The sequence below is a fragment of the Anomaloglossus baeobatrachus genome, chromosome 4 (genome assembly GCF_048569485.1).
Source record: "Anomaloglossus baeobatrachus isolate aAnoBae1 chromosome 4, aAnoBae1.hap1, whole genome shotgun sequence".
Classification (NCBI taxonomy): domain Eukaryota; kingdom Metazoa; phylum Chordata; class Amphibia; order Anura; family Aromobatidae; genus Anomaloglossus; species Anomaloglossus baeobatrachus.
The window spans coordinates 453,499,917-453,527,216 of record NC_134356.1 but is presented as its reverse complement, the minus strand read 5'-3'; the positions used below and the strand labels follow the sequence as shown (position 1 = coordinate 453,527,216).

The 27,300-nt window shown below is 48.1% G+C and overlaps 1 protein-coding gene across 1 annotated transcript; it reads right to left on the bottom strand.

The window, feature by feature from the left end:
• Positions 1–299: 299 nt before the first annotated feature.
• LOC142301665 (PCNA-associated factor-like) lies at positions 300–25,808 on the bottom strand. The gene is made up of 4 exons (XM_075342682.1): positions 25,659–25,808; positions 25,261–25,344; positions 19,318–19,492; positions 300–1,890 (listed from the first exon to the last, which is right to left on the bottom strand). Exons 1-4 carry the CDS (start codon positions 25,711–25,713, stop codon positions 1,848–1,850), a joined length of 357 nt encoding a protein of 118 aa, XP_075198797.1. The 5' UTR covers positions 25,714–25,808; the 3' UTR covers positions 300–1,847.
• Between the last annotated feature and the right edge of the window lie 1,492 nt (positions 25,809–27,300).

Below are 27,300 nucleotides of genomic sequence, written 5' to 3'. Positions count from 1 at the left end.
AGGAGAATATTAAATTCCCCTCTAGAATTCAATAGAGCCAGCACCATACAGCAGGGTCCTAGCTGCATGAGAAAATAAGCTTACAGCCGTCACATCTCCGTGCAGATACAGTTGGAACCAGAAGTTTCCATCTACTATCTAAATACACATCTGCAGGTTTTTCTCACATGAAATCAGAATAAACCTTTACGTTTTAGTTCAATTAGGATCCAATATTATTTATATTTGCCAAATGCCAGAATAATGAGAGAACGTTTTAAGGCATTTTTATTACTTTCTGCAAAGTCAAAAGTTTACATACATTTCATTAGTATATGTAACCATTGCCCTTAAACTGTGACTTGGGTAAAACGTTTTGGATATTTTTCCACAAGCTTCACAATAGTTGGTAGAAATTTAGGCCCATTCCTCCTGACAGAACTGGTGTAACTGAGCCTTGTTTGTAGATCACCTTGCTCGCAGCGGCCTTTTTAGCTTTGCCCATAAATTTTGAATAGGATTCAGATTGAGCCACTCCAAAATATTGGCTTTGTTATCCTTAAATCACTTTGAAACCAGTTTGGGACCATGCTTCTGGTCATTGTCCATTTGGAAGACCCATTTCCACCAAAGCTTTAAGTTCCTGCCTTATGTCTTGAGATGTCGCCTTATTGGCACAATCTTCCCTCATGATGCCATCATTTTGTGAAGTGCACCAGTCCCTCCTGCAGTATAACAACCCCACAACATTATGCTGCCACTCCTGTGTTTCATAGTTGGAATGGTGTTCTTAAACTTCAAAACTTCTCCCTTTCTCCTCCAAACATAATGGTCATAATGGCTAATCAGTTCAATTTTAATTTCATCACAAAATGGTTGCCATGGCAACCATTCAAGAAGCGGGTTTTGAACTCGTGGAACACCCCACTTTAGTTGCCAGATCTAGCCCCCAGTGACTTCTCTATCCTCGCCTCAAGGAACACCTCCGGGGCAAGAAATTTGACAATAGCGATGTGATAACCGCTGTTGGGGATTTTTTTTTAGTTTAGAAAAGAGATTGACTAAATGTCTAGACTTGTTAGGAAACTATGTAGAAAAATTATTATTTTTTAATATATATTCATTGTGTTTATTATTGATCATCATTACTTTTGGATCACCCCTCGTATGTGGCAATGGCAGCTCACTGCTAAAATTAGATATAAATAATGTAGGTTTTAATTTCAGCCTTCATTGTTGAAGTTTGATATAAAATACTTTCCTGCCAAAAGGCATGATTACACCCCATCTCTACACCAAATCCAGACATATAAACACTGAAAATAGGCACATCATGGGCCGAGGGGGCCTCCGGACCTGAAATCAAAATAGCATCCTCTACCAATGAGTGCCAAATTTGGACATCCCAGTCCAACCGGCCCTAGACTGTATGAAAATGCTTTATGAATTTTGTACATCAAGGTGCAGTATAAAGTTCCTTTCAATGTGAGCATACCATTGTTCAGTGACCAAGAATTTAACAGCTCAAGGATAGGCAATGTACTAAATGTTAAAGGGTACATAATCGCAAAAGGTTAAACATGCTTTGTAATTGTTTAATTAGACTGTTTCAAAGTTTAACATGCCACAACTTAATACACAAGACACTACATGTTATCGATCTGAACACAGTAAGTGTAACTCGTAATTTTTAATAAGACATAAACATGTTCAGTCTTACAACCAACTGAAGAGCTTAAAAAAATTAATAAGCTAAGAGTGTAAACGCATATAATGAGCTGACAAGAGTTGAAAGTAGAACAGAAGAACCATCTGTACAAAAAGGCAACATTTTATTTACAAATTTACATTATGCATCAAATCTTGAGTCATTCTTCTTCTGAGGCATCATCTTCAGGCAAAGGACGAGATCTGGAATTTAAGGAAGTATATAGCAGATTATTATAAAGCGTAGTTGGTGATATCAATTAGTTGAGTTGCATTCAACAAAGCTTTAGAACTTAGTTTAGTACACAAGTTTTAACTGCCTCCCCACCTATATATAAAAACACAGCCCAAAGAGTATGTTCAGAGGTTGATAAGCAAAACTTAGTCTGAAAAGAGTCTGCATGATGTAGTATTGAGAAAAAGATTACATCATATCCATATGCAGGTGGCCAGTATATGTAAGGAGCAGATCTGACATTTATGACAGATTTTGCAGCTTGCCATTTGTGAAATTTGATTGTGCAAATAATTCTGCTGTAGATAAGTCATTATGACACGACCTTTGCAGTGATTGCTTCAAGCTTCAAATCCACTGACCATAAATTGACAGTGGTTATGGAAAGTATTCAGACCCCTTTAATCCCTTCACAACCATGGACGGATCTTTCCGTCATGGATCGTGTCCCGGTAAGCCCCGCCCCCTGCCGCAGGCAGGCGGCGTGGATCGGCACACATAGCTGTTTTCAACAGCTGACGTGTGCCTACATGTTCCGAGTGGAATCGCATTCCACCCGGAACATTAACCCCTTAGATCTCGCTGCCAAAGTCTGGCAGCGAGATCTATATGTGCGCAGCCATGTTTTTTACATACCGCCGCCCCCTCCGGACGTCACGTGAGTGATCACGTGACGTTCGGTGGTTGCCATCGTAGCACAGGGTCATGTGATGACGCCTGCTGCTATTAAGTTTCACTTTCATTCTTCCTCGGCACGGAACAGAGGAAAAAAGAAAGTGACTATTTCTGCTGTTTACAGCGGTATAGCTGTAATCAGCAGATAGCGATCAGCAATCGGATTGCTGATCGCTATAGCCCCCTAGGGGGACTAGTAAAAGTAAAAAAAAGTTTTAAAAAATTAAAAAAAAAAACAAAAAACCTAAAAGTTCAAATCACCCCCCTTTCCGCCCATTGAAAATTAAAGGGTTAAAAAAATAAATAAATACACATATTTGGTATCGCCGCGTTCAGAAATGCCCGATCAAAATATAAAATCAATTAATCTGATTGGTAAACGACGTAGTGGCAAAAAAATTCCAAACGCCAAAATTACGTTTTTTGGTCGCCGCAAGTTTTACGCAAAATGCAATAACAGGCGATCAAAAACGTAGCATCTGCGCAAAAATGCTACCATTAGAAACATCAGCTCGAGACGCAAAAAATAAGCCATCACTGAGCCATAGATCCCAAAAAATGAGAACGCTACGTGTTTTGAAAAATGGCGCAAAACGCGCGCCACTTTTATTGGACAAACTTGTGAATTTTTTTTTAACCCCTTAGATACAAGTAAACCTATACATGTTTGGTGTCTACAAACTCGCACCGACCTCAGGCATCATACCCACACAGTTTTACCATATAGTGAACACCGTGAATAAAACATCCCAAAAACTATTGTGCAATCACACTTTTTTTGCAATTTTTCCACACTTGGAATTTTTTTGCTGCATTCCAGTACACCACATGGTAAAACTTATGGTTTAATTTAAAAGTACAACTTGTCCCGGAATAAGCAAGCCCTCATATGGCAAGATTGACGGAAAAATAAAAAAGTTACGGCTCTCGGAAGAAGGGGAGCAAAAAACAAAAACGCAAGAACGGAAAGTGCCCCGGGGCTGAAGGGGTTAAATTTGTTTCATTACAGCCATTTGGTTAATTCAAAAGAATTAATTTTTTTCACATTAATGTACTCTGCACACATATATATATATATATATATAAAAAAACACAATGTAGAAATTGTTGGAAATTAAACAAGAAAAACTGCAATATCACATGGTCATAAGTATTCAGACCCTTTGCTCAGTATTGAGTAGAAGCACCCTTTTGAGCTAGTGCAGCCATGAGTCTTCTTGGGAATGATGCAACAAGTTTTTCACACCTGGATTTTGGGATCCTCTCCAGTTCCATCAGGTTGGATGGTGAACATTGGTGAACAGCAATTTTCAGGTCTCTCCAGAGATGCTCAATTGGGTTTAGGTCATGGCTCTGGCTGGGCCAGTCAAGAATGGTCAGTTGTTCTGAAGCCACTCCTATGTTATTTTAGCCGTGTGCTTAGGGTCTGAGGTCCTGAGCACTCTGAAAGAGGTTTTCTTCCAGGATCTCTGTACTTTGCCACATTCATCTTTCCTTCAATTGCAACCGGTCGTCCTGTCCCTGCAGCTGTAAAACACCCCCATAGCATGATGCTGCCACCATGTTTCACTGTTGGGATTGTATTGGGCAGGTGATCAGCAGTGCCTGGTTTTCTCCACACATACCGCTTAGAATCATCTCCAAACAGTTCTACCTTCGTCTAATTAGACCAGAGAATCTTATTTCTCAGTCTGGGAATCCTTCATGTATTTTTTGCAAACTATGTGGGCTTTCATATGTCTTGCACTGAGAGGCTTCCGTTGGCCACACTGCTATAAAGGCCTGATTGGTGGAGAGTTGCAGTGATAGTTGGCTTTGTAGGAACTTTCTCCTATTTCCCTACTGCATCTCTGGAGCTCAGCCACAGTGATCTTGGGGTTCTTTACCTCTCTCACTAAGGCTCTCCCACAATTGCTCAGTTTGACAGGACGGCCAGGTCTAGGAAGAGTTCTGGTGGTCCCAAACGTGTTCCATTTAAGGACTATGGAGGCCACTGTGCTCTTAGGAACCTTGAGTACTGCAGAAATTCTTTTGTAACCTTGGCCAGATCTGTGCTTTGCCACAATTGTGTCTGAGCTCCTTAGGCATTTCCTTTGACCTCATTATTCTCATTTGGTCTGATATGAACTTTGAGGTTTTATATAGACAGGTGTGCGCCTTTCCAAATCAAGTCCTGTTAGTTCAATTAAACAAAGCTGGACTACAAATGGAGTAGAACTATTTTAAGGAGGATCACAAGGAAATGGACAGCATGTGATTTAAATAAGAGTGTGAACAAATGAACACTTATGACCATGTGATATTTCAGTTTTTCCTGTTTAACCCCTTCAGCCCCAGGGCACTTTAGATTTTTTTTTGCTCCCCTTCCAAGCGCCGTAATTTTTTTATTTTTCCGTCAATCTTGCCATATGAGGGCTTGTTTTTTGCGGGACAAGTTGTACTTTTAAATGAAACCATAAAAGTTTTACCATATGGTGTACTGGAAAACAAAAAAAATTCCAAGTGTGGAAAAACTGCAAAAAAAGTGTGATGGCACAATAGTTTTTGGAATGTTTTATTCACTATATGATAAAACCGATGTGTGGGTATGATGCCTGAGGTCGGTGCGAGTTTGTAGACAGCAAACATGAATAGGTTTAGTTGTATCTAAAGGGTTAAAAAAAAATTCACAAGCTTGTCCAATAAAAGTGGCGTACGTTTTGCGCCATTTTCCGAAACACGTAGCGTTCTCATTTTTTTGGGATCTATGGCTCAGCGGCTGCTTATTTTTTGCGTCTCTAGCTGACGTTTCTAATGGTACCATTTTTGCGCATATGCTACATTTTGATTGCCTGTTATTGCATTTTGCCTAAAACTTGCGGCGACCAAAAAAAAAAAAAACAAAACGTAATTTTGGTGTTTGGAATTTTTTGCCACTACACCATTTACTGATCAGTTTGATTTTATATTTTGATAGATCGGGCATTTCTGAACGTGGCGATACCAAATGTGTATATTTTTTTAACCCTTTAATTTTCAATGGGGTGAAAGGGGGGTGATTTGAGCTTAGGTTTTTTTTAAATTTAAAACTTTTTTTTTTTTTTTATTTTACTAGTCCCCTAGGGGGCTATAGTGATCAGCAATCCGATCGCTCTGATCTATCTGCAGATCACAGCTATACAGCTGTAAACAGCAGATATGGTCACTTCCTGCTTCACTGGCCTCCAGGCTGAGTGAAAACGAAAGTGAAACGTCATAGCTGTAGGCGTCATCACACAACCCTGTGCTACCATGGCAACCACCGAAAGTCACATGATCACTCACGTGACTTCCGGTGGGGGCGGCGTTAAGTGAAAATCTTCACTGCGCGTATATACACATCTCGCTGCCAGACTTCGGCAGCAAGATGTAAGGGGTTAATGTTATGGGTGGAATGCGATTCCACTCGTAACATGCAGGCACACGTCAGCTGTTGAAAACAGCTGATGGGTGGGGCGATCGGCGCACCCTGCCCGCGGGAGGGGGCGGGGCTTAACAGCACACGATCCACGACGGATAGATCCGTCCATGGTCGTGAAGGGGGTTAATAAATTTACAAAAGAAGGGAATTTTGTTTACTTACCGTAAATTCCTTTTCTTCTAGCTCCAATTGGGAGACCCAGACAGTGGGTGTATAGCTACTGCCTCTGGAGGCCGCACAAAGAACTACACTTAAAAGTGTAAGGCCCCTCCCCTTCTGGCTATACACCCTCCCGTAGGAGTACGGATTCCTCAGTTTTAGTACCAAAGCAAGAAGGAGGAAAGCCAATAACAGTTTCAAAAACAAATTCAATCCGATAACAAGATCGGAGAACTTAAGAAACAACATGAACAACATGTGCACCCGAAAAACGAAACCCTAAGAACAAATAGGGCGGGTGCTGGGTCTCCCAATTGGAGCTAGAAGAAAAGGAATTTACGGTAAGTAAACAAAATTCCCTTCTTTTTCGCTCCTAATTGGGAGACCCAGACAGTGGGACGTCCAAAAGCAGTCCCTGGGTGGGTAAAAAGATACCACATGAACGGGCTGTCAGACAGCCTCTTCCTACAGGTGGGCCACCGCCGCCTGAAGGACCTGTCTACCTAGGCTGGCATCTGCCGAAGCGTAGGTATGCACTTGATAGTGTTTGGTAAACGTGTGCAGACTCGACCAGGTAGCCGCCTGGCACACTTGCTGAGCCGTAGCCTGATGCCGCAATGCCCAGGACGCACCCACGGCTCTGGTAGAATGGGCCTTCAGTCCAGATGGAATCGGAAGCCCAGCAGAACGGTATGTGTGAAGAATTGGTTCCTTGATCCACCGCGCCAGGGTGGATTTGGAAGCTTGCGATCCCTTATGCTGACCAGCGACTAGGACAAAGAGCGCATCAGAACGGCGTAGAGACGCCGTGCGAGAAATGTAAATCCTGAGTGCTCTCACCAGGTCCAACAGATGTAAACCCTTTTCAAATTGGTGAACTGGATGCGGACACAAAGATGGCAAAGTGATATCCTGATTGAGATGAAAGGAAGAAACCACCTTGGGAGAAAACTCTGGAATTGGACGCAGTACTACCTTGTCTTGGTGAAACACCAGGAAGGGAGATTTGCAAGATAACGCCGCTAGCTCGGACACTCTTCGAAGAGACGTGACCGCCACAAGAAAAACTACCTTTTGTGAAAGCCGAGAAAGGGGAACCTCTTTCAAAGGCTCGAAAGGCGGCTTCTGGAGAGCAATGAGAACCTTGTTCAGATCCCAGGGTTCCAATGGCCGTCTGTAAGGAGGAACGATATGACAAACTCCTTGGAGAAACGTGCGTACTTTAGAAAGCCGTGCCAAGCGCTTCTGAAAGAATACTGATAGCGCGGAGACTTGACCCTTAAGAGAGCTAAGCGACAAACCTTTTTCCAACCCAGACTGCAGGAAGGAAAGAAAAATTGGCAATGCAAATGGCCAGGGAGAAAACCCTTGAGCCAAGCACCACGCTAAGAATATCTTCCACGTCCTGTGATAGATCTTAGCTGAGGATGGTTTTCTAGCCTGTCTCATTGTGGCAACAACTTCATGAGATAAACCTGAGGCCGCTAGGATCCAGGACTCAATGGCCACACAGTCAGGTTCAGGGCCGCAGAATTCAGATGGAAAAACGGCCCTTGAGACAGCAAATCTGGACGGTCTGGTAGTGTCCACGGTTGGCCTACCGTGAGATGCCACAGATCCGGGTACCACGACCTTCTTGGCCAATCTGGAGCGACGAGTATGGCTCGATGGCAGTCGGACTTGATTTTCCGGAGAACTCTGTGGTAACAATGCTAGAGGTGGGAACACATAGGGGAGTCGGAATTGCGACCAATCCTGAACCAAGGCGTCTGCCGCCAGTGCTCGGTGATCGTGAGACCGTGCCATGAAAACTGGGACCTTGTTGTTGTGCCGTGACGCCATCAGATCGACGTCCGGCGTCCCCCAGCGGCAACAGATCTGCTGAAACACGTCCGGGTGAAGGGACCATTCTCCTGTGTCCATGCCCTGGCGACTGAGAAAGTCTGCTTCCCAGTTTTCCACGCCTGGGATGTGAACTGCGGATATGGTGGACGCTCTGCTTTCCACCCACGTCAAAATCCGCTGGACTTCTTGAAAAGCTTGGCGACTGCGTGTTCCCCCTTGGTGGTTGATGTACGCCACCGCCGTGGAATTGTCCGACTGAATCCGAATCTGCTTGCCTTCCAGCCATTGTTGGAAGGCTCGCAGGGCAAGATAGATTGCTCTGATTTCCAGAACATTGATCTGCAGGGTGGACTCTTCCTGAGTCCACGTCCCCTGAGCCCTGTGGTGGAGAAACACCGCTCCCCACCCTGATAGGCTCGCATCCGTCGTGACCACTGCCCAGGACGGGGGAAGGAACGACTTTCCCTGTGACAATGAGGTGGGGAGAAGCCACCAACGCAGAGAGTCCTTGGCAGTCTGAGAGAGGGAGAAAGTCCTGTCGAGGGACGTCGATTTCCCATCCCATTGGCGTAGAATGTCCCATTGTAGAGGGCGCAGATGAAACTGCGCGAACGGGACTGCCTCCATTGCTGCTACCATCTTTCCTAGGAAATGCATGAGGCGCCTCAGTGAGTGCGACTGGCTCTGAAGGAGAGATTGCACTCCAGTCCGTAGCGAGCACTGCTTGTCCAGTGGAAGCCTCACTATCGCTGAGAGAGTATGAAACTCCATGCCAAGATAAGTCAGAGATTGGGTCGGGGTTAGATGAGACTTTGGAAAGTTGATAATCCACCCGAAACTCTGGAGAGTGTCTAGTGCCACCTTCAGACTGTGCTGGCATGCCTCTTGAGAGGGTGCCTTTATAAGCAGGTCGTCTAGATACGGGATGACCGAGTGACCCTGCGAGTGCAGAACAGCTACTACTGCTGCCATGACTTTGGTGAAGACCCGGGGGGCTGTTGCCAGACCGAAAGGTAACGCTACGAACTGCAGGTGTTCGTCGTGTATGACGAAGCGTAGGAAACGCTGATGCTCTGGTGCAATCGGCACGTGGAGATACGCATCTTTGATATCTATTGATGCTAGAAAATCTCCTTGAGACATTGAGGCTATGACGGAGCGTAGGGATTCCATCCGGAACCTCCTGACTTTTACGTGTCTGTTGAGCAACTTTAGATCCAGGACAGGTCGATACGATCTGTCCTTTTTTGGGACCACAAACAGATTGGAGTAAAAACCGTGACCTTGTTCCTGAAGAGGGACGGAGGTCACCACTCCTTCCGCCTTTAGAGCGGCCACCGCCTGCAACAGAGCATCGGCTCGGTCTGGTGGTGGAGAAGTTCTGAAGAAACGAGTTGGCGGACGAGAACTGAACTCTATCCTGTACCCGTGAGACAGAATATCCCTCACCCAACGGTCTTTGACGCGTGACAGCCAAATGTCGCCAAAGTGGGAAAGCCTCCCACCGACCGCGGGTGTGGGAATCGGAGACTGCAAGTCAGGAGGACGCCGTCTTGGCAACGGTTCCTCCGGCTGTCCTTTTTGGGCGTGACTGAGACCTCCAAGAATCTGAGCGTCTCTGGTCTTTTTGAGTCTTTTTTGACGAGGCGAATTGGGACCTGCCCGGTCCTCGAAAGGACCGATAACCAGACTGACCCTTCCTCTGTTGGGGTTTGTTTTGTCTGTGTTGCGGTAAGGATGAGTCCTTACCCTTGGAGTGTTTGATGATTTCATCCAAACGCTCTCCAAACAATCGGTCACGAGAAAAAGGCAAATTGGTTAAGCACTTCTTGGAATGAGAATCTGCTTTCCAATGTCTCAACCACAGGGCCCTACGCAAAACAACGGAGTTGGCTGACGCCACTGCCGTGCGGCTTGTAGCGTCAAGAACAGCATTAATCGCGTACGACGCGAATGCCGCCATTTGCGAGGTCAATGGTGCTACCTGCGGGGCAAATGCACGTGTGACTGAGTCGACTTGCGCAAGCCCGGCTGAGATAGCTTGGAGTGCCCATACGGCCGCAAAAGATGGCGCTAATGACGCTCCAATCGCTTCATAGATGGATTTCAGCCAGAGCTCCATCTGCCTGTCAGTGGCATCTTTAAGTGCCGCTCCATCTTCAACTGCAACCAAGGATCTAGCTGCAAGCCTGGAAATTGGAGGATCCACTTTTGGACACTGGGTCCAACCCTTGACCACCTCAGGGGGAAAAGGATAGCGTGTATCTTTAAGCCGTTTAGAAAAACGCCTTTCAGGATAAGCGTGGGGTTTCTGGATTGCGTCTCTAAAGTCAGCGTGGTCCAGAAAAGTGCTTAATGTACGCTTAGGGTATCTGAAATGGATTCTCTCGTGCTGCGAAGCTGACTCCTCTACAAGAGGAGCTGGTGGGGAAATATTTAACATCTTATTGATGTTAAATATAAGATCATTAACTATGGCGTCACCATCTGGTGTATCTAGATTGAGAGCGGTCCCAGGATCAGAATCCTGATCAGTTACGTCCGCCTCATCACCCATAGATTCATCTCGCTGGGATCCTGACCATTGAGATGAATGTGAAGGCCCGTCATAGCGAGCCCGCTTAGGCTGCCCGGGGCCATCGTCCGAGTCAGAGTCTTCACCCTGAGGTGTATGTGCCCGTCCCGGAGCTTGGAGGTAACTCAGCTGAGGGGGACCAGGGGGCAATGATTGCACAGTGTCCGTGGCCTGAAGTACAGGCCTAGCTCGCAATGTGTCAAGAATTTGTGACATAGTGAGAGACATTCTGTCAGCAAAAGCTGCAAACTCAGTTCCTGTCACTTGGACAGCATTCACAGGTGGTACACCCTGGGTCACGTCCAGCAGAGGTCCCGACTGTGCAAGCGCCGCAGGGGCCGAGCACTGCACACAATGGGGGTCCGTGGAGCCTGCCGGTAGAAAAGTCCCACATGCGGTGCAGGAAGCATATAATGTCTGTGCCTTGGCACCCTTGCGTTTTACGGACGACATGCTGCTGGCTCTCTGCAATGTGAGAGAGTCTATAGCCAAAGGGCGACCAGCGCTATGCAATACAAAGTATTTGTAGAAACAAAATACTAAGAATACTACTGGCACAAGAGGGGGTGAGCCCTGAGGGCTGCTTACCGCCCGCTGAATAGCGGGTAAGAGGCGCAGAATTCCTTGTCTGGGTCTCCCCGGCTCCCCTCTGCAGCTCAGCGTGTCAGCAGGAATGGCTGCCGGCGTCTGTGGAGAGGGGCGGTCCGTGGGAGTTCCTAAACAAAAGTGCGGGAAACAGTGTCCCCTCTGTGCCGATTGTGAGGGCTGGAGTATGTAAAAACGACTCCAGCCCTCGGCGCTGATGCACTGACCAGCGTCCCGCCCCTCTCCTGACTGGCAGGTCTGGGGGCGGGAACGAACGGAAGCAGGCCGCAAAAGCCGGGGACTCGAGTTATCAGCGCGGCCGCCGTAAAAGCGCGGCCCGCGCTGAAGTCCCCGGCGCACCACAAGTGCCAGCCGCGCCGCAGTCCCAGCGGCCGGCGCGACCGATTCCCAGAAGTGTGCCTGCTTCAGCGAAGCTGAATGAGGCCATGGCGCAAGCGCCGCAGCGCTGATGTCCCCGGCGCACTACAACACCCAGCATGCTGCGGTGTGAGCGCCAAATGCACGGGGACACAGAGTACCTTGAGGAAGCAGGGCCATGTCCCTGATGTACTCCGCTCCATCCAGCATCTTCTCCAGGGGCTGTAGATGGAGCACGGTCTCAGTGCCTGGAGACCAGTAAATCCCACTTCACCCAGAGCCCTGTAAAAAGGGATGGGGAAGGAATCAGCATGTGGGCTCCTGCCGCCGTACCCGCAATGGGTACCTCAACCTTACAAACACCTCCGACATACAGTGGGGTGAGAAGGGAGCATGCTGGGAGCCCTGTATGGGCCCTCTTTTCTTCCATCCGACATAGTCAGCAGCTGCTGCTGACTAAAAACAATGGAGCTATGCGTGCGTGTCTGACCTCCTGCGCACAAAGCTAAAACTGAGGAATCCGTACTCCTACGGGAGGGTGTATAGCCAGAAGGGGAGGGGCCTTACACTTTTAAGTGTAGTTCTTTGTGCGGCCTCCAGAGGCAGTAGCTATACACCCACTGTCTGGGTCTCCCAATTAGGAGCGAAAAAGAAATTTCTACATTTGCTTTTTTTCTCTTAAGATGGGGTGCAGACTGGTGCATTAAAAAAAAAAAAATTCATTTCTCATTAATATACAAACAGCTGTAATGAAACAGTGAAAGATTTAAAGGGGTCTGAAAACTTTCCATACCCACTGAATGTTGTGAGGTTTTTTTCACAGCACAAAAGCATTTCATAGCACAGTAAGTTTTTTTTTATAAATGTATGGTTAAGGTAAACATGAAATTACTTCAGTCATTACATAGAGATTTCACACAGTGTTGAGGATGACAACACATTCTGACTATGGCTCATGAATATTTTTTTTTTTTTTTTTTTTTTTTAAATAGAACGCATAAATGAGGGCCATGCTTACCATGACACTCAGCAGCTGTGGTCTAAATGAACCATCTAGCGCACTAAAATTACAACACCATTTGGTGCATCTTTACACAAGGACGCAAACTGATAGCTGGTGAAGTCTTTGGGTGCATGTACATTGCTTAAGGCTACATGGGCACACTGCGTTTTTTTGCTGCCAGAACTTTGACTTCCCAGAAAAGTCTATGAGAAGTCAGATTTGCTATGCGCACATTGCAGTGTCAAAAGTTTGTGACAAAAAAAAAAAAAAAAAAAATGCAGCATGTTCATTCTTCCTGCATTTGTCACAAAAACACAGTAAAGAAGGGAATTTTGTTTACTTACCGTAAATTCCTTTTCTTCTAGCTCCAATTGGGAGACCCAGACAATTGGGTGTATAGCTATTGCCTCCGGAGGCCACACAAAGTATTACACTTAAAAGTGTAAGGCCCCTCCCCTTCTGGCTATACACCCCCAGTGGGATCACTGGCTCACCAGTTTTAGTGCCAAAGCAAGAAGGAGGAAAGCCAATAACTGGTTTAAAGACCAATTCAATCCGAGGAAACATCGGAGAACTGAACCATACCACATGAACAACATGTGTACCCGAAAAAACAGAAAAACCCCGAGAAAACAGGGCGGGTGCTGGGTCTCCCAATTGGAGCTAGAAGAAAAGGAATTTACGGTAAGTAAACAAAATTCCCTTCTTTTTCGCTCCATTGGGAGACCCAGACAATTGGGACGTCCAAAAGCAGTCCCTGGGTGGGTAAAAGAATACCTCGTGATAGGGCCGTCAAACAGCCCTTTCCTATAGGTGGGCAATCGCCGCCTGAAGGACTTATCTACCTAGGCTGGCGTCTGCCGAAGCGTAGGTATGCACCTGAAAATGCTTGGTAAAAGTATGCAGACTCAATCAGGTAGGTGCCTGACACACCTGCTGAGCCGTAGCCTGGTGCCGTAATGCCCAGGATGCACCCACGGCTCTGGTAGAATGGGCCTTCAGCCTTGAGAGAACCAGAAGCCCAGTAGAACTGTAGGTTTCAAGAATTGGTTCCTCGATCCCCCGAGCCAGGGTGGATTCAGAAGCTTGCGACTGTTTACGCCGACCAGCGACAAGGACAAAGAGTGCATCCGGGTGGCGCAGGAGCACCATGCGGGAAGTAGAACCTGAGTGCTCTCACCAGAACCAACAGATGCAAATCCTTCTGAAATTGATGGACTGGACGAGGACACAAAGAAGGTGAGGTGATATCCTGATTGATATGAAAGTGGGATACCACCTTAGGGAGAAATTCCGGAATCGGACGCAGAACTACCCTGTCCTGGTGAAGGACCAGGAAGGGAGATTTGTATGAGAGCGTTGCTAGCTCGGAAACTTTCCTAAGAGACGAGACCGTTACTAGAAGGCCACTTCCCGAGAAAGCGGGAAGGGAGACCTCTTTCAAAGGCTCGAAAGGCGGCATCTGGAGAGCAATTAGAACCTTGTTCAGATCCCAGGGCTCTAACGGCCGCCTGTACGGAGTGCTGAGAAGACAAACTCCCCGTAGGAACGTGCGTACCTGAGGAAGTCGTCTCTGAAAAAATACAGATAGCGCTGAGACTTGTCCCTAAAGGGAACTGAGCGACAACCCTTTTTCCAACCTAGATTGTAGGAAGGAAGGAAACAGACGATGCAACCGGCCAGGGAGAAACACCCTGCGCCGAGCACCGAGATAAGAATATCTTCCACGTCCTGTGGTCAATCTTGGCGGACGTTGGTATGCTAGCCTGTCTCATGGTGGCAACCACGTCCTGAGGTAATCCTGACGACACTAGGTTCCAGGACTCAATGCCACACCATCAGGTTGAGGGCCGTAGAATTCAAATGGAAGAATGGCCCTTGAGACAGCCAGTCTGATTGGTCTGGTAGTGCCCCCGGTTAGCCTACCGTGAGGCACCACAGAACCGGGAACCACAACATCCTCGTCCAATCTGTAGCGACGAGGATGGCGCGGCCGCAGTCGGTCCTGATCTAACGCAGCACTCTGGGCAACAATGCCAGAGGTGGCACATAAGGTAGCTGGAACTGCGACCAATGCTGAACTAAGGCGTCTGCCGCCAGAGCTCGATGATTGTGAAACCGTGCCATGAAGCTGGCACATTGTTGTTGTGCCGTGACGCCATTAGATCGACGTCCGGCCTCTGTCAGCGGCGCCAGATCTCCTGAAACCCGTCCGGGTGAAGAGACCATACCCTTTCGGCCACACCCCGGCGACTTAGGAAGTCAGCTTCCTAGTTTTCCACGCCTGGGATGTGAACTGTAGATATGGTGGATGCCGTGTCTTCCACCCACATCAGAACCTGCCGGACTTCCTGGAAGGCTTGCCGGTTGCGCGTTCTTCCTTGGTGGTTGATGTATGCCACCGCTGTGGAGTTGTCCGACTGAAGTCGGATTTGCTTGCTTTCCAGCTGCTGTTGGAAGGTTTGTAGGGCAAGATACACTGCTCTGTGTTCAAGAACATTGATCTGAAGGGTGGACTCTTGCTGAGTCCACGTACCCTGAGCGCTGTGGTGGAGAAAAACTGCTCCCCACCCTGATAGACTCGCGTCTGTCGTAACTATCGCCCAGGATGGGGATAGGAAGGACCTTCTTTTTGACCATGAGGTGGGAAGAAGCCACCACCGTAGAGATTCCTTGGCCGCCTGAGAAAGAAAGACTACTCTGTTGAGGGAGGTCGACTCCCCGTCCCATTGGCGGAGAATGTCACATTGTAGTGGACGCAGATGAAACTGCGCGAAAAGAACTGCCTCCATTGCTACCATCTTACGTAGGAAGTGCATGAGGCGTCTTAATGTGTGCGACTGGTTCTTAAAGAAGAGATTGCAGCCCGTAGTGAATGCTGTTTGTCTAGCGGAAGCTTCACTATCGCTGAGAGAGTATGAAACTCCATGCCTAGATATGTTAGCGATAGGGTCGGGGTCGGATCTGACTTTAAAAAGTTGATGATCCACCCAAAACTCTAGAGAGTCTCCAGCGCAACGTTCGGGCAGTGTCGGCATGTTTCCTAAGAGAGTGCCTTGACAAGTAGATCGCCTAAATATGGGATCACAGAGTGACCCTGAGAGTGCAGGACTGTGACTACTGTTGCCCTGACCTTGGCGAAGACCAGTGGGACTGTCGCTAGCCGGAAGGTAGAGCTACGAACAGAAGGTGTTCGTCTCCTATAACGAAGCGTAGAAACGCTAGTGCTCTGGATCAATCGGCACGTGTGGATAAGCATCCTTGATGCCTAATGATGCTAGGAAATCTCCTTGGGACATTGAGGCGATGACATGGCGGAGGGATTCCATCCGGAACCGCCTGGTGTCCACGAGCTTGCTGAGCAGTTTTAGATCCAGAACGGGACGGAACGGCCCGTTCTTATAGGCACCACAAATAATTTGGGGTAAAAACCGTGACCTTGTTCCTGAAGAGGAACGGGGGTCATCACTCTTTCTGCCTATAGAGTGCACCCTGTTTGCAGAAGAGCAGCGGCTCGGCCGGGAGGTGGAGAAGTTCTGAAGAATCGAGTTGGAGGACGAGAAGTGAGCTCTATCCTGTACCCGTGAGACAGAATGTCTCACACCCAACGGTCATTGACCTATGGCAGCTAAATATCGCCAAGGCGGGAAAGCCTGCTACCGACCGAGGATGTGGAGAGAGGAGGCCGCAAGTCATGAGGAAGCCGCCTTGGAAGCGGGTTTTCAGACTGTCTCCTTTTTTGGGCGTGACTGAGCCCGCCAAGAATCTGAGCTCCTCTGATCCTTTTGAGTCCACATTGGACGAGGAAAAATGGGACCTGCCCGAGCCTCGAAAAGACCGAAACCCCGACTGCCTCCTGCTCTGTTGGGGTTTGTTGTGCCCGGGCTGAGGAAAGGATGAATCCTTACCCCTGGACTGTTTAATGGTTACATCCAAACGCTCACCAAACAGTCGGTCAGCAGAAAAAGGCAACTGGTTAAGCACCCTTTTTTGGAAGCAGAATCTGCCTTCCATTCACTTAACGAGCAGACCAGGCTCTGCTTAAAAACACGGAGTAGCGGAGGCTACTGCCGCACGGTTCGCAGAGTCTAGGGCAACCTGAATCGCGTAAGAAACAAATGCAGACATTTGAGAGGTTAAGGATGCCACCTGCGGCACAGATGTACGTGTAACCGTGTCAATCTGTGTAAGACAAGCTGAAATAGCTTGGAGTGCCCCAAGGGCGAGAATGCTGGAGCCAACGGTGCGCCGACAGCCACATAGATGGATTTAGACCAGAGATCCATCTGTCTGTTAGTGGCATCTTTAAGTGCAGCTCCATCTCCCACTGCAACTATGGATCTAGCTACAAGCCTGGAGATTGGAGGATGCCGCTTGGGACACTGGGTCCAGTCCTTGACCACGTCAGGGGGCAGGGATAACGTGTATCCTAAGCCGTTTGGAGAAGCGCATATCTGGATAAGTGTGGTGTTCCTGGACTGCCTGAAGCTGACTCCTCCACTGGAGGAGCTGGGAGAGAAATAACCAACATTCTATTGAAGGACGCTATAAGATTATTCACTATGGCGTCACCATTAGGTGTATCCAGATTGAGAGCGGTCTCAGGATCAGAATCCTGAGCCGCTACTTCCGCCTCATTACACAGAGAGTCATTCTGCTAGGACCCTGATGAAACCGAGGGCCGCTCATAGTGAGCCCGCTTAGGCTGTCTGGGACTGACGGCTGTGCAGAGCCGTGACTCTGGGATGCATGTGACATTCCCGGAGCTGTTAGTTGTTCACACTGAGGGGGGCCATGGATCAATGATTCAACAGTGCCCATGTTGTGAGAGACATGTCCGGACTGCTAGGCTTCTAGTATCATAGCCATAGTCTCAGAAAATCTGTCAGTAAATACTGCAGACACCGTCCTCATCCTCTGGCCATTAGCAGAGACTCCGGCTGAGTTGGATATAATGGGGGTCTATGTAACCTGCCGGCCGTATAGCCGTACATGCTGTACCGGCTGCATAGAAAAAACATGTGGTTCTGCACCTTTGTTGTACACAGAGAATATGCTGATAACTCCTCCGCACAATCCAGGAGGGTATATACAACGTGCGACCAAACAGTGCAATGTATATAGTACAAGCATATCTATAAGTGCACTTCTGCACTAGTGGGGTTAGCACCACAGGTGCTGCTTAACGCCTGTTGCAGCGATTGTGTGACTATCAGAATGCCAGGGTCTTCCACACTTGTCTCTGTATCGTACAGAAACTGACACTAATGGCTGCCGGCGTCCTGTGTAGACAAGGAAGCCGTGGGCGTGCCTGAGAAAGTGCGGGAATCCGGTTTCACAGTGCACACAGTGAGAGGGGTGGAGTATGCAAAACATACTCCAGCTCTCAGCGCTGCTGTGCTATGCAGCGTCACGCCCCTACCCTGACTGTCAGGCCTGTGGGCGGTAACGAAGGGAGACTAGGCCCAGAAGCCGGGGACTCGAGTTAATAAGCGCGGCCGGCATATCAGTGCTGGCCGGCGCGGAAGTCCCCGGCGCACCACAAATCCCAGCGGCGCCTTAAATAAAAACGGCAGCGGCGGATAGCGCGGTAGTCACCCAATACACTAACACACCCAGCAACGCTGTGGTGTGCGATGGCACTAGTGCGGACAGCGCCGCTGTCCCTGGCGCACTAACACACCCAGCAGTGCTGCCGTGTGTCTGCGCGGTCCCCACAGGGACACCGAGTACCTCCATGTAGCAGGGCCATGTCCCTGAAGATACTCCGCTCCATGTCCAGCAGATACCAGGGGCTGTGGATGGAGCACGGTCTCTGTGCCTGGAGACCGATAGAATCCCACTTCACCCAGAGCCCTGTAAAAAGGGATGGGGAAGGAAGCAGCATGTGGGCTCCAGCCTCCGTACCCGCAATGGGTACCTCAACCTTAACAAACACCTCCGACATGAAGTGGGGTGAGAAGGGAGCATGCTGGGAGCCCTGTATGGGCCCTCTTTTCTTCCATCCGACATAGTCAGCAGCTGCTGCTGACTAAACAGTGGAGCTATGCGTGGATGTGTTGCCTCCTTCGCACAAAGCACAAAACTGGTGAGCCAGTGATCCCACTGGGGGTGTATAGCCAGAAGGGGAGGGGCCTTACACTTTTAAGTGTAATACTTTGTGTGGCCTCCGGAGGCAATAGCTATACACCCAATTGTCTGGGTCTCCCAATGGAGCGAAAAAGAAAACGCATGCTGTGAAAAACGCACCTACAATTACAAGCATTTTTTAACATTTCCAGGCCCTCTCTGACAACGTGCAGTTTTGGCTGCAGTTTGTGAACACAAAAAGATGTAGCCTAAAAGTGAGCATTACTCATTGTCCAATAAATTGGCCAGTGTAAGCTAATTGGCCAAACACACTTCATAAGAAATGGTCTAAACTAGCATAAAAGTCAGTTCTTGGCAGGACATTTGCTGTTAAGAACAATGAGCCTACGGCCACAGAAAAATCTGCCGAGGGTTGGCCAGTGTATACAAGCATTTAGACTGTCTGGTCTGTCTAAGCAACTTAAACATACTTTTAAGCTGAGACTGGGTAGCTTTAAAAAAGAATCTCAGTTTAAAAGTTAAACAGTTTTAACAAGTTTTCTTTTTTAGTTTAGATATGTATAAAAGGAACAGTCAGCTAAGCCAACTATAAGTAGCATAAAAGCCAGAACTCTTTGGTGCATGATTACAAAACCTTTGCTACTCACTTCCTCGGTGCTTTTTTAACGCCACTGCCACCAGCTTCCTCATCATCAGATGGTTCACGGTTTTCTTTTTCAGAGAGGATTATAGACGGTCCGCCAAAGAACTCTCCGATACCTTTCTGCCATTTTGGTGTTGGTCTGACGCATACAGGATTGCCCCCTGCATATTTACTTTCAGCTTTGCATGTTTAAGATCAGAAAGAAAGATTTTATTAACGCAAGTTAGTGTGCCACAATTGTAAAAAGCTTAATATTGGGTGAACAGCTATCAAAACAAGTACAAAGCAAAATGTTCATTTATCCTAAGCAACCCAGAGTCCAACAGCATTTCTCCATAGCTACTAATATTAAAGGATGTGACCAGTCTATATTGACAAATTTGTAGTCACTGTGTGTCTGCAATACAAGGATAAGGCTGCACATCAAACTTAAATAGTATAATGCCTCAAGCATATGGAAAAATATTGGAAAATACAATGAAAAATGCTACTTGCTAACTTGAACACGTGAATAATGAATTGCATATCTGCCATGAATATTAGGAAAAAGCAGATATTTAGCAGAGCTAGGGACCCCAATATAGAGATATACCTTGACGAGGTTTTGGGGCTCAGTTACATTGATCAATGCGATTGCTAAATATCTTTTTTTTCCTAATATTCATGGCAGGTATGCAATTCATTATTCACATGTTCAAGTTAGCAAGTAGCATTTTTCATTGTATTTTCCAATATTTGTCCATATGCTTGAGGCATTATACCATTATCTAAGTTTGATGTGCAGCCTTATCCTTGTATAGTATGTATTTTTTTGGCTTGCACTCAGAATATATATATATTAGTGCTCACTTCCGTTATCCTATTCAGTTACTGTGTGTCTGCAGACTTCTGAATCCTCCCTGCACACACTGCAAGGATTCACCTGTGTCACAGCCAGGTATGCGAAAAGCATATCCCAGTCAGAACTCTGCCAGTGCGTGCAGTCTCGTTCAATACTCTTAATGCAGTATCATTCTCATATTATAAAAACCCATACAGTGGAACCTCACTTAACGAGAATTTCGCTTAACAAGCAAAGCTTTACGAGAAAGCTTTGCTGTACGAGCGAAATCCTCACCTCACACACTTCTGGTTCCGTACATCCACCGCGCTCTAACCCGCACTTGCAGTCCACACAAACACATAAGCACGCACAAACACAATATTATGCTCACCTTACCTTACGTTCCACCGCCGGACTCATGGTTCTTGTAGTTCCTGGGTACATTGCGACGTTCTCGTGGCGAACTACAAGACCCAGGAGGCCCGTGATGGAACAGAAGATAAGGTGAGCATATAATATAACGTACCTTCCATTTCATCGCCGGCCTTTGGGTCCTGTAGTCCACCACTCCAGGCTGTGCATCGGCATCCATAGCAACGTAGCAGGAACTTCCTGTCAGACGCTACTCAAAGGCAGCGCGCTGGCCAATCAGAGGCTGGCGGCTCTGCCTTTGACGTCAGCGCTCTGGCCGCAGAAGTTCCTCCCTCGTCGTTATGGTAACCCGATACACAGCCCAGCCCCGTACCAGAAAACAGCAAATCCCAGGAGACCGGCGATGCAACGGAAGGTAGGGTGTGACACATTCAAGATTTGCAGCAAGTGCTCATTTCTTGGCAAGAACAGAAATGCAAGTAAATATATGCTTTTTTTGCTGCAGATATAGCAGGGGAGCCAAGCAGATTGCAATTTTTTTCTCACAAAACTGTCATCTAAAGGCAAAAGTGACACTACTGTATGACTCACGTGAGGATCACATTGCACTGGCTGGCAAGCTCTCCTGACCCAAGTGGGTGAGCTCCCTAAACACATGTAGCTCAGTCTAATCAGGAGCAATCCAAGTCATATGCAGTGTGCCTCCAGACTAACTTTTATTTACCCATTTAGGCCCTGTGCACACTGAGTTTTTTTGCAGCGGATTTGCTGCAGTTTGTTCACAAGCTTCATGCAGTCATTCCCCAGCAAAGGCCATGAGAAATCCAAACTGCTGTGCGCACATTGTGTCTTTTTTCCTTACAGGTTTTGCTGCAGAATTTCTGCAGCAAAAAGTAGTAGCATCTCACTCTTATGCATTTTTCCCTGTGTTTTGGCATTGACAATGTTAAAAAAAAACTGCAGGCAAAAACGCAGTAAGGCTACATGCGCACACTGCTTTTTTTGCTGCGTTTTTGGCTGCAGTTTGTCAGAACTTTTTGACCTCTGACTTCCCAGCAAAGTCTATGAGAAGTCAGATTTTCTATGCGCACATTGCAGTTTGTCAGTGTTTTGGCAAACGTTTGTGACAAAGGAAAATGCAGCATGTTCATTCTTCCTGCGTTTTTGTCAACATTTGTCAGAAAAACGCAGGTTGTGAAAAACGCACCTATAATTGCAAGCATTTTTTGTGACATTTCCAGCCTCTCTCTGACAAGGTGCAGTTTTGGCTACATTTTGTGAACACAAAAAGATGCAGCGTGTGCATGTAGCCTTAGGGTACTTTCACACTTGCGTTATTTTCCTTCCGTTACAATCCGCCCTTTTGGGAAACAGCGGAATCCGTTAACGGATTCCGCTGTTTCCCATAGACTTGTATGGTTGACGGATTGTACCAAAAGGAGCTGCGTTGCTTCCGCTGGGCGACGCTCCGTTGCTTCCGCCCAGCGGGAGGAACGCAGCATGTAACGTTATTTTGAGCAGCGGAATCCTCTGGATTTCACTGCGCATGCTCTTTTTTTTTTTTTTTTTAAATCAAACTTTATTTTGGCTCGCGGTGGCCGAACGTTCAGCTGAGCGCCCGGCCGTCGGCAAGCGACAGCGCTCAGCTGAATGACCGGCCACCAGCATGCCCGGCCGCCGGCAAGTCACAGCGCTCAGCTGAGCGCCCGCCCGCCGGCATGCCCGGGCGCCGGCAAGTGACAGCGATCAGCTGATCACCCGGCGGCCGGGAGCGATCAGCTGATCACCCGGCGGCCGGGAGCGATCAGCTGATCACCCGGCGGCCGGGAGCGATCAGCTGATCACCCGGCAGCCGGGAGCGATCAGCTGATCACCCGGCAGCCGGCGGCCGGGAGCGATCAGCTGATCACCCGGCAGCCGGCTGCAGGGAGCGATCAGCTGATCACCCGGCAGCCGGCTGCAGGGAGCGATCAGCTGATCACCCGGCGGCCGGGAGCGATCAGCTGATCACCCGGCGGCCGGGAGCGATCAGCTGATCACCCGGCGGCCGGGAGCGATCAGCTGATCACCCGGCGGCCGGGAGCGATCAGCTGATCACCCGGCGGCCGGGAGCGATCAGCTGATCACCCGGCGGCCGGGAGCGATCAGCTGATCACCCGGCGGCCGGGAGCGATCAGCTGATCACCCGGCGGCCGGGAGCGATCAGCTGATCACCCGGCGGCCGGGAGCGATCAGCTGATCACCCGGCGGCCGGGAGCGATCAGCTGATCACCCGGCGGCCGGGAGCGATCAGCTGATCACCCGGCGGCCGGGAGCGATCAGCTGATCACCCGGCGGCCGGGAGCGATCAGCTGATCACCCGGCGGCCGGCTGCAGGGAGCGATCAGCTGATCACCCGGCAGCCGGGAGCGATCAGCTGATCACCCGGCGGGCGGGAGCGATCAGCTGATCACCCGGCGGCCGGCTACTGGGAGCAATCAGCTGATCACCCAGCGGCCGGCTGCAGGGAACGATCAGCTGATCGTTCACTATAGTCTGCCGCTGGTAAAACCGGGAAAAAAAAAAAAAAAATCAAAACGAATTGCGTTGTTTTGCAGCATCCGTTGCATCCGTTGTGTCACTATATGCAACACATCCGTTGCATCCGTTACACAACGCAATGCAACGGATACCGTTCAACGCAAGTGTGAAAGTAGCCTTAAACAGCACCAAAAACATAGCATAATGCAGTAAAACAGCATGCGTTTTCTCTCAAGGTAGGTGCGTTTTTCTGCCAGAAGGTGCACTTTTTTGCTGTTGAAACAAATCCAGTGTGCGCACATAACCTTAAACTGTCTAGGCTATATTGTGACATTTTTGGTTCAGTGGGCATCAGTGATTGATGGCTTTCTTTGCAGAAGTGTGCCTAGAGACAGCATTCAGTCACTGATTGGGATTTTCCATCCAGTGGGCATTCCTATGAGGTCTAAATGAGTAACTAAAAGTTACATAGTTTTGTGAGCAGATGCAGTATATCTGCTCTGCATTTTTGTGGTGACTGGTTGCCATTAAGCTCTTTGATCAGGAAAATTTACATTTTTTGTCCTGTGATTTTTTAACACTTTTCTACTTTAAGAGCCACAACTGCCTCCCCCCCTCCCGAATTACTAAGCAGTATTGGACCTCAGTCATTACAGAAATTTTGTTTTTATTCCCTTGTCATTTTCTCAATCGAAGAATTTACATATGTCATGACGCCGATCTCCTGCCCACATAACCCTCCTGGGCTCCATTGACACCCAGATCTCCTAACATTAGAGGCGGCAGATTGCCCTGGAAGCGGCACAGATCTCGGGATATGGCAAGGACCAGCCGGGTGGCAGTAACGGGTCACGTCAGGGTTTTGGTTTTTTTCCCCTTTTAGACATCCCTCTATGGTTTGGAAGTTACAGAGTCCACCAGGTTGCTGAATTCACAGAATTGTAGCAATACAGGTTTTTGTAGAAGTATAATTCCACTTGAATTCATTCATCCCAAAAAAATTATTTGCCACTCACCATCTCAGTGTAGTGAGCAAAGTCAAAGAAGATGGAAAATGCACTCATTGTGTTGGGCAGACAGAAAAGTGATCAGACGAGTATCTGTGCAATAGAATACATTATATTCAAATGCATTTGCACTTTATATTGAATTATGTCAAACCTTTTTAGATATTCCTGGTTACCATGGTGTACATCTCGGGTCAGTCTTGGTGATCCTACTTTGAGGCACCTTGCTGTTGATATCTTATACTCCATCTGTGACCGATATATATTGTAGTCGTCTGATTACTGTTTACCTCTCACACGGCTATTCTGTATTTGAATCTATATACCCACAACACTATATAGCGGTCACCTCCTCCACGGCTATATATCGCTCATTATGCTTCATTGTGTGAATTACACTTTTTCTGGCCCCTGTTTGGATACCCTTACCTACCTCTCCCACGGCTACTGAGGGGGTCAGAGTTCATTACACTCGAACGTTTTCAGTACATAGTGTGAACTTTTCGCCTCTCCCACGGCTATTGTTATTTCGATTTACACTCTGTACTCATACTCCATGCCCTTCTGATCATATGGTAGTTTTTAAATTTGCATGTATTGCTGTCTTGCCTGTTTGTCATCAAATAAAATTTATTCTATTGCACAGATACTCGTTTGTTCTCTGTCTATGCATTGATTGCGAATAGTGCATACATGCCGCCTGTATACACATGCTGGCGGCATGTTTACCGTATGGCTCATCTATTGGGGTTTTTTTTCTCAAAAAAGTGATCAGGTAGTGCTGACTCTGGGGAGCGAATACCACCAGTCATAAGCAGCCAACAATATGGGGGCATAATGGCACTGCAGCACCTCACTCATTGGGCAGAGACAGCCCCCAATATACAGATACAGGGGGGGGCATAATGGCACTGCAGCCAGTGCAGCCCCCAATATACAAGTGAGGGGTATAACTGCACTCACACATTAGGCAGGATGTCAGGAAGCGTGGCAGGTACAGTACCAGTAGGAGCTATAGAAGGGCTAAGTCCATTATAACAGCAGTTAAACTACATTTTAAAAAGGGGGTCGCAGACTAATGAAAGAAAAAAAAAAGCGCCAAAATTGAGGATTTCATGGCAAAGTTCAGAAGATGAAAAAACGTTTAAGAAACAGGGACACGTATATCACAAATCTTATTCCAGACTTGGGACCAAAAGAGACACCGATCCATGAGAGTACTTACATTTCTTCCCGGTAGGAGAGGTGGAGTTACTCGAGGAGCTCGGTGCGGCGCCAAACGATTTCCTCGGAGCTCGGGCAGCAACAGCTGAAAGACAGAGCAGACATGAGCGGCGTACATGGGCGGGCACAATCCGCAGCACGGTAGGGCCGTGCGGACAGGACATTACCTCACAAGGACACAAGCGCTCGGACATTTTGGCGCGCAGCTGCCTTGGCGCCTCAACAGCTAACCCCGTACATCCCGCCCGGCTAACGAGTGCACTACAGCAATACCCTTCCTCCCCATCCCGGTGCCTTCTACAGAGAGGACACGGAGCCGTGCCGAGGACAGCGCAGCGGGTGTTCCGGGAGAATCCCCGGCAGTAGCGCCCGCCGCGCGCGCGCACACCCTGGGCTCACCTTTCCTGTAGCTGCCGGTGGAGGAGCCTGCGCTGTCAGCCTTAGTGCGCACCATGCTGCTGTCGCCCGCGAACTCACACACTACAGCACACAAGCTATGGCGGAACAATTTAAAGCTCACACTTTGGCGCTCGAAGTTCCAGTACGCCCCCAAGTGTTCCCATTGCACGCAATTATCTATGCCCCGCCCACTCTTTAGTAATCAGCCAATGATAGTAGAGAGGAAGTTGTCGGTCACCGTGCCTCTGTGCCTTCCCGCCATTTTTTGGGCGCTGAATCTGAGGAGAGGCTGATGCTGGTCTGGAGTTTCCCGCTCAGTTGTGTGACTGGCAGGCGGCATCCTGTGCACGTACTGCTGTGCAGCATTGTGTTACATATCATGTCATGCTTTTTGTCATTAGAACATATGTAGATTCACTGAGAAGCTGAAAGAGTCCAGGGCTCTGCAGCGATTTATGAGAGTGATCTTCAGTGTCCTGGAGGACATGGCGCTATCACATAGACAGTACACTACTGGCTCATGTACACACAGGAACCTGCTATGCTGTGTTGTGGAAGCAGGGTTGGATCTGGAGTATTATCACATAAATCTAATACAGTGGAACCTTGGGTTGCAAGAACAATCCGTTCTGGGACTGTGCTTGTAAACCAAGTTACTTGTCTAGCAAAGCAAAATTTCCCATAGGAAATAATGCAAGCTCAGACAATTCGTTCCACGACTTGTGCCATTCCACACAGACACATATTATGCTCACCTTACCCTCTGTTCCCTCGCCGGCCTCCTGGTTCTTGTAGTCCGCAGGTATGTGTATCTGGTAATCCTTGCGACCGATGCCAGAGCTTCCGCTGTCAGCGCTTCAGCAGCAGACATCATAAGCAGGAGCCGCTTGCCTCTGATTGGTCAGCGCGCTGCCTTTGAGAAGCGCTGACAGCGGAAGTTCCTCCATCGTCACGATGGTTACCCAATACATATATTGTACCTGCGGACTACAAGAACCAGGAGGCTGGCGAGGGAACGGAAGGTAAGGAGCATAATATGTGTGTGTTTATGTGGACTCCAAGAGCGGGTCAGAGCGAGGTGAAAGTACGGAACCGAACGTGTGTGCGGTGAGTATTTGCTCGTACAGCAAAGATTGCTCGTAAACTGAGTTACAAATTTACAGCAAGCTTTGCTCGTATAGCGAAATACTCGCACATCGAGTTACTCGTAAACAGAGGTTCCACTGTACTTTAGTCAGAGCCATACGGATACATCCTAGACCTGTGTTTCTACCAACCATTTTATTATAGCTACCACACGTGTTCATATTAATTTATGGTGATCTTCACATGTTCTGTTTTTTTTCTGACAGCACAGATGACAAGGGCCAATACAAGTCTATTGGTCCGTGAAAAACACGTACAGAACAGGAATGGCATCAGTGTGTCATCCGTGTGCTGTGCATGTTTAACATTGTAAAGTATGGGAGAAGGCTTGTAATTTCATTCTTTCTGCAGCCACAGGGCCGCCACCAGGAATTTCAGGGCCCTATATAGGTAAAATTTTCATGCCCCCTTGAGACTCCGTCCAGGCTCCACCCCTGCCCAGCCCCGCCTGCACTCACACTTTCCATAGTCCCACTGTCCACTCTGGAAAAACTCC